Source organism: Anguilla rostrata, chromosome 3 (assembly GCF_018555375.3).
Source record: "Anguilla rostrata isolate EN2019 chromosome 3, ASM1855537v3, whole genome shotgun sequence".
Classification (NCBI taxonomy): Eukaryota; Metazoa; Chordata; class Actinopteri; order Anguilliformes; family Anguillidae; genus Anguilla; species Anguilla rostrata.
In genome coordinates this window covers 63,635,010-63,648,515 of record NC_057935.1, presented here as the reverse complement: position 1 = coordinate 63,648,515, position 13,506 = coordinate 63,635,010, and the positions used below count along the sequence as shown (strand labels likewise).

At 44.2% G+C, this 13,506-nt stretch overlaps 3 protein-coding genes across 3 annotated transcripts; 2 read left to right on the top strand and 1 right to left on the bottom strand.

Annotated features, from left to right (window-relative positions):
- The first annotated feature begins 723 nt into the window (after positions 1-723).
- On the top strand, positions 724-2,394 carry LOC135251669 (mitochondrial import inner membrane translocase subunit Tim8 A-like). The gene is made up of 2 exons (XM_064329325.1): positions 724-986; positions 1,490-2,394. Exons 1-2 carry the CDS (start codon positions 876-878, stop codon positions 1,649-1,651), a joined length of 273 nt encoding a protein of 90 aa, XP_064185395.1. The 5' UTR covers positions 724-875; the 3' UTR covers positions 1,652-2,394.
- On the bottom strand, positions 2,372-5,199 carry LOC135251960 (THAP domain-containing protein 6-like). Its single transcript, XM_064329840.1, has 6 exons — positions 5,062-5,199; positions 4,566-4,758; positions 4,289-4,390; positions 3,661-3,871; positions 3,382-3,535; positions 2,372-3,300 (listed from the first exon to the last, which is right to left on the bottom strand). Exons 1-6 carry the CDS (start codon positions 5,139-5,141, stop codon positions 3,216-3,218), a joined length of 825 nt encoding a protein of 274 aa, XP_064185910.1. The 5' UTR covers positions 5,142-5,199; the 3' UTR covers positions 2,372-3,215.
- Positions 5,200-5,584: 385 nt separating this feature from the next.
- taf7 (TAF7 RNA polymerase II, TATA box binding protein (TBP)-associated factor) lies at positions 5,585-13,426 on the top strand. The gene is made up of 12 exons (XM_064329321.1): positions 5,585-5,726; positions 5,973-6,049; positions 6,846-6,924; positions 7,221-7,354; positions 9,043-9,166; positions 9,359-9,417; positions 10,064-10,136; positions 10,388-10,501; positions 10,712-10,906; positions 11,641-11,753; positions 12,268-12,327; positions 13,077-13,426. Exons 1-12 carry the CDS (start codon positions 5,687-5,689, stop codon positions 13,119-13,121), a joined length of 1,113 nt encoding a protein of 370 aa, XP_064185391.1. The 5' UTR covers positions 5,585-5,686; the 3' UTR covers positions 13,122-13,426.
- Positions 13,427-13,506: the final 80 nt, after the last annotated feature.

The window sequence follows — 13,506 nt, the reverse complement described above, 5'->3', positions numbered from 1 at the left end:
CTTATTGTTGCTGTGCAGGTTAATAAAAGTCTCACCTCCTTTCTCCCAGTGGTCACCTGACTTGCTGTGGGGCCCATTTCCATTTTCAGTTTATCTGTTGTTGACTTTTCATGATCTGGAATGGGATGATATATAACACACTGAAGTATAACACATGAGGTCCTGACTCACTATGGTCATTAAGATCCCATGACACTCATCACTAAGAGTACAGGGGTTCTCCCATGTCCTGGCTAAATTCTCAACCTCGTAAGAGTACTTTTGAGTGCACGGATGGACATACACACTGTGGTTGACCACAATGCGTTTTAAGGCATTCCCCACATCCGGCAAAGATTACATATTTATAATTGTGTAGCCTAGCAGCAACAATTAAAATTGGACTTGCTTGACAAATTCATGACTGCACAGTCAACCAGTTCAGTAATCACAAGTGTAGTATAGCGTCTTTTGGCTGCAATCACATCTGCCTTGCATGTAAAGCAATTGGTAAATACTGAGGATACCAACGGTATTCAAACAACAGGAAGGCAGCAATTCCCATGTGAAACATCAAATATGGCCATGCATAGAACAGACTGACGGGCAAGAAGGGGAAAAGGTTTTACACATACAGTCACATTAATTTCAGACGTTATCTGTCCGCATTGAAACTAGCAGCTCCAGCACCACCCCTGTCTACTTCGCGAAACAGTTCATTGGCGCGAATGCACGTTTCTTCCTGATTGGGGTACGTACTTTCCGCTTCCCGTGCGAATTGCAGCTTACTGACTGAGACACGTGAAGGTCAGGAACTGCAATGTCGGTGGAGTTACCCTACTTTAGCACAATTTACGTTTAAAGAAAAAGGTCTTGGCGTGAGACCGCTCACGAGAATGGATGGCCAAGGAGCGACAGCAGATCCTCAGCTTCAGCAGTTTATTGAAGTGGAGTCACAGAAACAGCGATTTCAGCAGCTAGTCCACCAGATGACTGAAGTGTGTTGGGTAAGTCGAGAAAGGAGCACAAAAGAATACTATTGCTAGATATGTTGTGATCCAGTGATGCGCTTTTTTTTTGTATGGCCAGCTTATGTAATGAATGGGAAATTGTAGCATAATACTTTATGTGTTCATCGTTTATTCCGTTGGAGATAACGCGCCGACAAAGGTTGTTGTAGTAGGACTGTAGTTGAGAGTGCTTCTGGGTTAGCAATAAGCGTGCCAGCTGTCTAGTTGACTATCATACCTCCGTGTGACTAGCTGTTTTTAATGCCACCCCCACCCAAAAACTAGAGCGGTATATGCAAGATGCATGTACTTATATTAAGAAACAATTATTTGTTACTTAACATGAGCACATGCATCTTTCGTATACTGCTCTTCGTATGCAGTAAGATGCGCTGAAAAATGATCTAGGTACTGTGCTAAATAATAAAAATAGTTGTCTTTAACTTGAGCCAGTAATTTTACTGTTGTTTACAGAACTCCATTCTTTGTTTTCTGAACAGGAAAAATGCATGGACAAACCAGGCCCAAAGCTGGACTCACGGACTGAGGCATGCTTTGTGAACTGTGTAGAGCGTTTCATAGACACAAGCCAGTTCATCCTCAACAGGCTGGAACAGACCCAGAGGAGTCGAGGGTCCTCCTCTGAGACAATGTACGAATAGAACTGCCTCAACCACTGGACGGACTGACAGATACATAGCAAACAGTTGCAGACCACCATTAAACTGGCAGGCAGAATGGCAGGCAACTTGTGTACTGTGGCATGTGAAGGACCGAATAATGGGAGATAATAAACACAAAGATGTTACCATTGAAGTGCCTCAGCAGTACTTCCTGTGCCAATTCACTAAGACCTCTGGTCCCAGATGCCATCATCTCCTCACACTGTATGTCCTGTAAGTTGCAATTTTGGTTTGTGGGAAAACCATTCCTATTGCTGTTTTTTTGGAAGGCTGATGTATTTGGTTGAAAGAGTCTGATAGGATTGTTCATGGTGTACAGGAAGTCAGGTTAATATCCCTGGTTGTGTAAAAACGTCTGTGCCTTAAAGGTGTGGAGAACTGAGAGAATCAGAAGCATCAAGAGAATCCAAACCATCGGAGTGAACTTCATGTCCATAAGCTACTACACAGGGATGTTTTACAGTGCACTACCTCATAATTAAGAACAGTATTTTTTTTTCAGAAAATGTTCAAAGGTTTAACAGCATTCTCTTGGGAACACTGCAAGATCCCTGACAAAAAAATTAATTTGTTTAGCTCCATATAAATGTGTGATGGAAAATCCTTTTCTGGTTTCTCTTGACATTTTCCTTGTTAAATTGTAATATTTGTTGCTGTACACATGCAGATTATTACCTGAACTGAATTTACTTTGAATAATTAAATTATGGCATCAACTAGTACTTATTTTGTTTTTTTCAGAATGGTTGTCCAATTATATTTAGTCAAACCATAAGTTCTGATTCATATATCATAGCAAATAAACGTGGCTAATTTAACAAAAATATGTAACAACATACTTATACAAACATGAACAGCTGCCATCTTTGCTAGCTGAAATTCTAACGCCTATGCAATCCTGGTCCTAGTGGGCTGGTGTATATGCAGATTTGTGTTTCCACCATTTACCCTGGTTAAATTAGCTAATGGCTTGTATACACCTATGCTTATTCACTTGTAGATAAGATCACAGAAAATGTTTCATATAGGGACACGAGCAGTCTTCGTTTGACATTCATGCACGTATCAAGATGGTGCAAATGTTAGAGCTAATTAAGTAATTAAGGCCATAATTTGGCATGAGTACCTGAAACAGTTGCAGCCTTTGTTGACCACCACCGTTTTACATTAACAACAGTTCATTTGTTGTGCAAGCCATTTACCCTTCACAAGTCAAATTGTTCCCTGTTTTTTTTTTTTTAATACACAGAATGGTGTGAAAACATCAATAACAGACATTCAGAGAATACCACCACTTTCTTGTAACCACTATTCTGTACTGCAATGTACACTGAAGGTAGCTGTTGTCTGAAATAAATACACTGAATACCTAAGAATTTTGACTAGAAAAGATGCTATGAGAATTTACTCTTCCTGTTATTCAGAGTTCTATGGTTTGTTGTTTCAGTCATAGTCCACCCCCCATATCCACAAATCCAGACATTTTCTGGGTATGAGGATTGTACTGGACATGTTTTTTGACAGCCATGGCATCCAACATGAGTCACACATCCATATTTAGCGGGTCTTCCTCTTGTCTTCTTTTCAACATGTCCAACATAATCATGGCATCCACAGAACTCGTCCACCTTTGTAAAATGAAAAAGTAGTTATTTAATGCATTTGAACCAGTATTTTTAAAAAGTGCAATAAAATGACATGAAGAATACCTTTGCAATGTATGTGGATGTGGGAGGTTAAAATGGAGAGCCTCTCTCAGATAGTTATACGCTTTTGGACCATGTAGGTGGAGAGTTAGGGCAAACTCCCTCTGGTCTTTTGTGAACTCATGGCCCTGTTTTGACAGGAGGTCTATTGGAAGATCTGAAATTCAGTTAGCACAGACTAATTAGTAAGTACCCTTGAAATAATAACTGGGAAGTCTAACAAAGATGGGAAAGTGTAAACATAAGATATACATAAAGTTCAAAGTTTTATTGTCATTTTACCCGAGTAGAAATTGAGCCTCTCTTTCAGCTCTTCATTTATGAGGTTCTTCCCCCTCAGATCCTCCAGAAGACCATGCACCGTGTTCTTTGCCCTCCGTTCACGGTCCTTCGCGTTCCTCGTCTCTCGCTCCAGACTCTCCACCCTAGCCAAGGCTTCACTGAGTCTGGCCTTTAGAACAGCGGGAGATGCAGGCAATGCATAGGAGTGGTCCTAGTAGAAAGAAGGATGAAAATGTTTTGAGTAATGTTTATATCACATCACTCGCAGTCACAGCTGTTTGGTGCATAGCTAGTAGAATGTACTGTCAGCTGGCCCGCATTCTTAATCTCATCACCCCTCAATCCCACTGCCAGCATTGTGGGTTTGAATGTGTGTGTGTGTGTGTGTCAGAGACGCATATTCAACACCAGCATGTTTCAATGTGTGCGCATGTATATACGTGAGTGTGTCTGAAGAGTGGCAGAGAGCGAGAGTGAGGTGGGGGGGAAGCGAGTGAGAGAGAGGTCTTTGTTGTACGTCGCTCTGGATAAGAGCATCTTCCAAATGCCTGTAATGTAATGTAAATGTAATATGACCAGGGCCATGGTGCTCACAGCTGTTTGGGGCATAGTTAGTACAAATACTCACAACATTAGGCAGAGGTTCAGTCTCTTGGAAATGCAAAGAACAGTCCACTGACAGGCTCTCTTCAGCCTTCCTTGAGGTTTGTGTTGTCCTGGTTGCCACTGGCTAAAGTGGAAGAAAGAAATACTTAAAAACAATTTGAACAAGTTTAAGTACCTCACAGTGTAATACACAATACATAATTGATTCCTAAACATTCAGAAAGAACAAAACAAAAACAAAAAACATTTTCAGCAAAGTGTGACATTGACTAGCTATCAAATCCTTATAGCCTAGTGACACACCTACTCTTTGGAGATGAGAAGAAGACAGATGGTTTAGCTGCATCTCTGATCCGGACAGTCTGACCTGTCCTGTCAAAGTCCTCCCGCTTGAAGTGCTCACTGCAGAGCACGGACCACTCACTGGCGGGAAAACCTTCCCTTCTTACAGCTACTTCCCACTGCCTCCTCAACTCTTTCTCTTTGGGAAACCTTCAAAGTGAGAGAAAAGTTAGCTAGCCAGGTAACTACAGTCAGATTCATAATATGTCAGTTGCTCAGCCGAAACGAGAAGTTTGTCGTAAAATTGTGTTTGGAGAAAAACGATAATATAGATGAAAATCTCGATTATGGGCAATTTAGTTTATATGATTTCTTATAAAGTCTCAGCTTTCATAGCTAGCTAGCGTTATTGCTAACGTTAGCTTTTAATAGTCTGACTGGTGGCCAACTAGTTAGCTCTCAACATAATGTTATAATGGCCAAATACAACAAAAAACAATTGTTCAGTCTTACTTGTGAAAGGTAATTCCCCGAGATCTGGTTTGGATTGTGTAACGGTTTGTACACCCCCAAGCTGCACACGAATGAGGCATCTTCTTGCCAGTCCAGTCTTCTGAGAGTTATGGAAAGTTGCCCGGTCCAATATGGCGGCGACGTTACGCACGATCCAGCGGCGTCTACATATCTATGCTTTCAGTAGTACCTCCGGTCTTCTACTTCCGGTGAAAACAATTTTGCAGTGGCCGCCGCTGTTGTGAGATAATAGCTACCTGTTAGCTAAGTATTTAATATTTATATTCTTTTCTCATCGAACAAGGTGGCTATACTACTGTTAACTAGCTAGCTAAAACCGTCACAGTTTTGTCATAATCCAATATCTTGTAGCTAAGTTCTAGCTACGGTTAGGTTAACTCACTTGTTATCGAAACAATGGCGAACTGAAATGCGCTATCAAGCTAAATTACCTAACGCTACGTTATTATTTCCGCTGTTCATTTATTCGCCAACTAAAAAGTAGGCTAACAGTAGCGTTAATGCTAGCTAATTTCCGTTTTCAGAAGCTCGTTAGACTAATTTAGCTAGCTAGAGAGCTATTTAGCTTTTTATTGAATTGATTTCTGGCAATACATATTACACAATGCAGAATAAGAAGACGAAAGTAGCCTCAAAAGCGAAAGGTAAGTTAAAGTCTGTTTTGATAACATCTGCATTTGTTGTCAGCTGCTAGCTTTCCCATTATGCTTGTTACGATTTCTATGTCTAGTTAAGGTATCTGTTAGCTAGCTATGTAAGAGCAAAGTACTTGAATTTACTTCGCAAATGTAAGCTACTCGAAATGTCACCATAATAGAAATTGATTGCCTGATGCTTCTGGTTGAATCTACCAGCGTTCACGCTCATTTTTGCGTTTGTTTTGCACTCAGTGGGCAAGGTAGGGTCGAAGAATAAAGATGACGCCCCTCATGAACTCGAAAGTCAGTTCGTCTTGCGACTCCCTTCGGTAAGACGCACCTCGCAGCAATAAAAGGTCCACTATCCACGTACAATCGCAACCAACTTTGGAGTATTGTAAGGTCAACATTACATTACATTAATTTGGCAGACGCTTTTATCCAAATCGACGTACAAAACGTGCATTTCATGGTCATAGACAACTACTAAACACAGGTTCAGTAAGATGCAATACTTAATTTGTACAGCTATTTCTAGCCAAGAACACAGTTTAGTTCACACAGTGAACACTATTCAGACCTAACCTCTGCAAAGCCAACTAGGCAGAAGAATAAGCTACAGTATTAGGACAAATACAAATTACCAAAAAGTGCTTGGATGGGGCAACATGTAACAAGTGTCTTGAAAAAGGGGGGGGGAGGGGGGGATTTAGAGTGAAATATACAGCGTGGTGGTGGTTAGTCTAGGTATAGTCTGAAGACATGAGTCTTCAGGCCACGGCAGAAGATGGGTAGTGAGGGGTAGGTTCGGAGAGGGACGGGGAGTTCGTTCTACCACTGGGGAGCTAGAGTGGAGTGATCCCTTTGGTAGGTTGGGAGGGGTTACAAGGCGCCCTGCTGCCGCAGAGCGGAGTGGTCGAGCAGGGACATAGGATCGAATCATGTCCTGCAAGTAGATGGGGGCTGTCCTGTTGGCTGCAGTGTAGGCAAGGGAGCATGTGTCACAGCGAAAACTACCAGAGCCACACAAATCTTTAATCACTGTTAGCATTAGTTCCCCTCAGATTTACTTTGTTCGGTTCGTTTGTTTATTCATAATAGCTACCAATGTTCTCTCCGTGACAGGAATATGCCTCCACAGTTCGAAGAATCGCGCAGTCTGGCAGCGTGAACGTCAAGGACCGACTCACCGTAGAGCTGCACGGTATGTATGATGTGTAGGTGGTTGGCAAATGATTATTGACCTGATACTGGCATGCATATTGGATGCAAAAAGCTAGAGCTCGGGTGAATCTTATTTACGGGCATTCTAAATGGTACCTATTTAAATGAGTTATACTCAAAGGATAGTGACCAGCCTTGGTGATGTGTAACCAAAAAAATATTTTTTTATTTTGAATTTTAAATAACAGCATTTTTGGTGACTTGTGAAAGCAGACATTCATGGTGCTTTCACTTTAACATTCTCTCTCTCTCACTTACGTCACGTTTTCTCTGTAGCTGATGGTCGCCATGGGATTGTGAGGGTGGACCGTGTCCCTTTAGCCTGCAAACTGGTCGATTTGCCCTGCATTCTGGAGTCCTTGAAAACAGTGGACAAGAAAACATTTTACAAGACCGCTGACGTTTGCCAGGTGAGATATTTGTGCCTAAATGGCACATATTTTTCCCGGCAGTTTTTAAGCATTTTCATGTCACGAAAGTGCCTTGTGAGGAGAATTTGCTGTGTTATTTGGCAGTTACAAATGTACAGTGTTGATCTATATGTTTATATAGAGGCACTGGTTTAGATAAATATATTAAATATGATTGGACATTCCAATTTCTGGGAAAAAATAAAGAATTAAACAGGAAGTTGCACTAAGAAGGTTTCGTTACTTATATTTATTAGTACACTTGGTAATAGCAAAACAATATTATTGTGTTTTCTAAGCAAAGGGATCCGTCTTGTCTTCTCCAAGCATTTAAGCTGGCTTCAGATAAAAAGGCCCACAAGACATTTAGTATGACCGTACTGTTCTGGTGAATTTTAACAGGTGATTAAACCTGGGAAGGAAGTGTTATCAGCCTAATATTGTTGTCATAGTTAAGGTTTATAGACCTAAAGACTGCTTTGTCGGCAGTCCGATTCGGTAGGCTGCAGTTCCAGTCAGATCCACTGTGTGTCTCAGAAGTTGCTCGTTTTGAATGCATAACATGGCCATTGCTGTGAGAAGTCACAAATAACTGAATTAAGAGAGACCTATCATAATAAGTTTGATGCAATTCAGCATATTTACTTAATTTACTCTATAGGATTTTTCTGTGGATGACACGACCTACCTCGGAACAAACTTTTGTTTCAATACTCAATTGTTGCAGTTGTGCTGAATTGGTTTTAAGTGATGCAATGTGATGGTATTGATTGATTGATTCCTTCATGGGTACCTTGATGAAGAGGGTGTATCCACTTCTGTATGCTGTGGGACTGATTTGCAGGCCTACACAGGGGTGCAGAAAGTACATGCTCTTATAGGCTAAATGTCAATTAAGTGTGATAAACATATCATAATTGTATCGTTGTATCTTTATAATTATAAGTGTATCATTGTATAATTGTGTCATTGGGCAGTTGATGCCAGTCAAATCATAGTAACACGAAACTGTGGCAGATAATGAGCATCTTGAACCCACCGCTCCTGTAGCTACCCTCAGCCTTCAACTGAAAATCTCGACGCCGAGTCTGGGGTTGGCGCTTTAGCAGCCCAACAGCTGTTTCCGTCTTTACCGCACACCGCCGCGTCTCCCTCAGTGGGTTTTCAGAACGGGACTGACACATTCTGGGAAATATGCCACCTGCGCTTGTGGAAAAGGGGCCGATTGCACAGCAATCTGTGTCAGACAGTCCCCTGTGGCCAGGTGGTTGAAAGCCTGCTCAGTCTTCCGCAGCAGAGATTTGAGATGTTTGGCTGAGGGAATTGCTTGCTATTTAACAGTAGTTGCAGGTAGCACACTTGTGAATTTCGTAAGGAAGTTTTAAATTGGCTGCACATTCAAGTACTCGCGCAGTTTTTTTCTATTGCAAAGAAAGTGAGGCAATATGTTGAGCATCCGTCTTGCCGTCTAGTGAACCAATTACATGCTGACTGGTTTTCCCCCATTTATTGCACTTGTCTTCTGTGGCCAGTAAGAATATACTCAGTGTCGCTGTATTTTGGGTCAGTGATACGGTATAACGAGAACCTTTTAATAGTGAAACCTAACTTGAAAAGCCTGTTGAACCACAGGCCTGCAGCGTAATTGTTTCAAGTTTTGTGACCTTTGTGCTTTTTCTTCTCGCCAGATGTTGGTTTGCACCGTAGACGGAGACCTCTACCCACCTTTAGAAGAGCCCACAGGCACCACAGACCCCAAGAGCAAGAAGAAGGACAAGGACAAAGACAAGAAGTTTGTCTGGAACCACGGCAGTGAGTAGTCCCCCCTCTCTCCCTCCCTCGATGCTCCGCTTGTTTGGAAACACTGTTCCGGCTGGGCTCCTAATTTAAAACACAGGGCCTCCTGGGGCGTCGCCGCGGAGACGGCGTTTCGCGCTCCGCTGCGCTCTCCCCGCGGCTGATTGAAGCGTTCATCATCAAACGCCCGCTCTCTCTGCTCCGCAGTCACCTGCCCTTTAAAGAACACCAGGAAGAGAAGATTCAGGAAGACGGCGAAGAAGAAGGTACTTCTCTTTTATGTCTCGTACCCCCCCCCCCCCCCCCGCCAACCCCCAAGAGTTCTTATCTTCATCTCCAGAATTTATATCTGAGGTGGCAATCTCTCACACGCTTTATTCAAACATCTAATCTACATTTCCTAAAAAATAAAAAAAATAATAAAAGATGGAAAGCAAACCTGAGATTTACATATAAATAAAGCCTTACATCTTCATTTGCCCCTAAGGTTTGGAAGAAAGCAGTTTAAGTGCGGCTTTGATCAGGCTGCCAGAAAGTGTAAGCGATGGGGAGGCTTCTGCTTTGTCTTTTGAATAAATCTTGTTAAGGTGCAGGGCGCCATTGATTTCCCTACCTTTCCTAATCGCAAATGTGCTGCCTGGAAAGCTGCCAGCCTCGGCTACTGGAGGAGTGGTGTGTGCGTGCGTATGTGTGCGTGTGTGCATGTGTATGTGTGCGTGTGTGTGTGCACGTGCATGTGTGCGTGTGTGAGAGAGTGCGTGTGTGTGAGTATGAGTGTTTGTGTGTGTGTGTGTTTCTGTGTGTGAGTGCATGTGTGTGCGTGTGTGCTTGTGTGCGCATACATGCGCACATGTGGGGGTGGGGTTAGTGGTGCGTTTGAGTGCCTGCAGTCTAACCTGATTTATCCTGCAGTACATCGAGTCCCCTGATGTGGAGAAGGAGGTGAAGAGGTTGCTGAGCACCGATGCAGAGGCTGTCAGTGTCCGTATCCCTTTCATTAGTGTGTGTGTGTGTGTGTGCGTGCATGTGTGTGTGTTTGCGTGTGTTCGCGTGTGTTTTCTTGAATGGTTGTAGACTTGGGCCATGTCCAAATCAGCACACTTGCCTACTATTGAGTATGCAGGTTGTATACAGTTTGTATACTCAGTAGTAGGCTTGTGCGCTGACTCGGACACAGCCCTGCTGTGTGAAACGCAAGGCGTTGGGAGAGAGGGTCCTCCTTGACATGGTGATCAGGGTGGGAGGTGATCGCGGAGGACGAGACCAAGGAGGCAGATAACCATGGATCTCTGGCCAACCTGGACTCCTCCCCCGGGACCTCAGGCCACAAGATGGGCCACGGATCCTCAGGTACTCACAGAGCCCTGCTCGAGAAATGGCTGACAATGATCTTACAGCCATTTAAACTAAAGATGAATTTTAGACTAGCCTGAAGAGATTGGTGCCACCTCTTAAGGTCACCCGTGACATAAAGATCAGAGGATGCTAGTTGTGTGCTTTTGTAGTTGTGTGTGTGAGCGGGACTGCGGGACTGAGTCCGGACTCTCTCTCCCACGTCAGCCCAACGCGACGAGCTGCGCGAGATCTTCAACGACATCAGTAGCAGCAGCGAGGACGAGGAGGATGAGGGCGACCGCCACGAGGACGAAGACCTCAACATCATGGACACGGAGGAGGACCTGGAGCGCCAGCTGCAGGAGAAGCTCAACGAGTCGGACGGCATGCGGGACGAGAGCGACGGCAACAGCCAGATCGGTAGGGCGGCGCTGAAACCCCGCTGCGGTGCCCGCGGTCCCTCCGGTTTGATTTTCGGCTGCCTGTGGTGTCCGCCGGGGCTGGCCTCGGTTCTGTCCCACTTCAGGAAATAACAGGAATTTAGTTTGTGGAAACGAAAATGTCTCTAAGTGTGCCGCAGAGATTTTCCAGTTAACCGAATTTCACCGATTTCCTGAATTGTCTGGATTGAAAATGGAACTGAGGCCTACCCTGGCGTGTCTGCAGGTCAACCTATAATCTGCTGAGAGCATATAAGTGAAAGGTAGTGAAGGCAGCAGCCGTCCAGGAGCGTGCTGGGAATGCAGTGGAGGACCTTCGCGCTCGCGTAGACAGACTCGCGCACCTGGGGGCCCAGAGCACCTGTGAAGAGCAGAGCTGTCCGAGACGTCTGTTTGCAGCGGAGGCGATGTCCCGCGCAGGGGCTCTCCCCTTCGAGCGCACGGCCCTCTAACAGCTGATCATTTTATTACTGGGGCACTTGGGCCCGCGGGGCTGACTGAGGTTTGTTTAAAGCAGAATCCTGCTGGGCCGGACCTGTCCCTGACCAGGTTGGGGGAGGTTTTATGTGGCACCGTTAATCCTTGATTGGAGGCAGTAGCGCTGTGCTCAGCTGTAGCCGTCGTGCTCTGCAGCGGTACATGCACGTGGTGTGGATGCATGCGAGCTGGGTCAGGGTAAGCTGGCTAACCCCCCCCTCCCCCCCTGTCCTACAGTGATGGAGTTCCAGGTGCAGATCAATAATGTGAAGGCCAAGCTGCAGGAGACCCGGGCCCGTAAGAAACAGCAGGAGGACCTGATAATGAAGGTGGAGAACCAGGCGCTGAAGGTGAGACTGCACGCGTAGGCATGAAAGTGCGCAGGTACACACACGCAGGTACTCGCAGGCACCTGCATCCACGCATGCATGCACGCATGCGCAACGTACATATGCACATACATACACTACGCACACACGCAACATAATCTGTCCAATCAACTCGTGACTTTTAAAGGGCGTACATGTTACACGTGCGCCAACAGCCCTCTCTGTGTAATTCACGAAACACAATTAAAATCCCCAGCAGTGCCGGCTGATTCTGTGGGCTGGTTCTGTAAAACATCCCCTGACTTCCAGCAGCGCGGCGCGTTCCTGTCTGAATTCTGTGCTGCTGCGGACTGAATCTGATGTTTTCCCATTTTAATCAAAGGGGGGAAAGGTCAGCCATCAGAGGAGGCTGTAAAATGGCATTTGTATCAAACCGGATGAGGCCTGCAAGCAAATGCAGACAAATTGCATGGCTTTTCCACGGCAGGAATGGGCTGCATTAAGTCAGTGTAAGTGACCATTGTTTGCCTTTCAGAATCGCTTCCAGGCATTGCTGAGTGAAATCATCCGCCAGGAGGAGCGCGAGATGGAGCAGGTAGGGTGGAGGGCAAGGCACCCTTCTAATGAGATCAATGCATTAGGCAAAAAAAACAGCATAAAACAGCTCACTGGGTCCTGGACCACCTCAGTCTCTGCTACAGTGTGCTGCAGCAGCCTCTGTGAAAGAGCAGCTAATTTTTTTTTGTCTAAAACCGCATAAAATCTAAATAGATGTAGCCCTAGATAAATGGTTTAAAAATATATTTTCAGTTGGTACAGTTCTTGGTGTCCGTGGTTTATGTTAGACATTTAATCCCACACTCCCACTTCACTTTCCCTCTCAGAGCAGAAGTGGAAGCTGTAGCTGGCTGCGCTTTCTTCAGGGAAATGTGTTAGAATGTAGTAATAATTCAACATTCAGACTGAGCTTTTCATTCCCATGTTTTTAACTGTAATATCTCAGGTCAAGTCATTTATCAGACCTTTTTCTTCTAGCCACATTTGGGACTTCGATTTTAGGATGATTTGAAACCCCTAGCTACATATATTGTCTTGGGTTTTTGTTATTGGGTTTTAGAAAATTCTGTCCAGTTAAATATTTGTAATGAAATTGTATATCACGAGAGAACAAAGTATGAGAACAATCTCCAATACAGTCTTCCCCGGCTAATGCAGTTTTCTATTGTAGCGGTGTGCTTTTATGTGTGTGGAAGAATGAGCGAAGCACAAATAATCAATTTGCATCCACTGACCTGCTAAGTACACCCCCAGCTTGAGCAGTAAATCACTTTATTTTTCCAACAGCTGGCTTCCTTGCAAGAGCAGTTGGACTCGCTGATTGAGAAGTGACCAGCAGAGGGCACTAAAGACAAGGCATCAAACGGCAGCCTTGGTGAAAAGATCATAAAACCATCAACACTGAAACCACATGCAGATTTTCCATCAAGGGTCTTCCATAGGGTGCATGGTCTCCTAAATGGACTCAAATAAGCAACATTTGTTTGTATGAGCATTTTGTTTCATACATTTAGATTTTTATATTGTGTTATTCGGTGTTTCGTTTGCATTTAAAAACATGTTGGTGAGCTTTTGGCAAGTGTGTGCTTCTTGCTTTTGTTATCGTGCTTCTGTCTTACATTAAAATTAAACTCAAACGGTGTGTCCATTTTGTGTCATGATTTCATAACATTTGTTGCTGCAGCTCTTTTTATGGGGATGGGGAAATGTCCCGTTG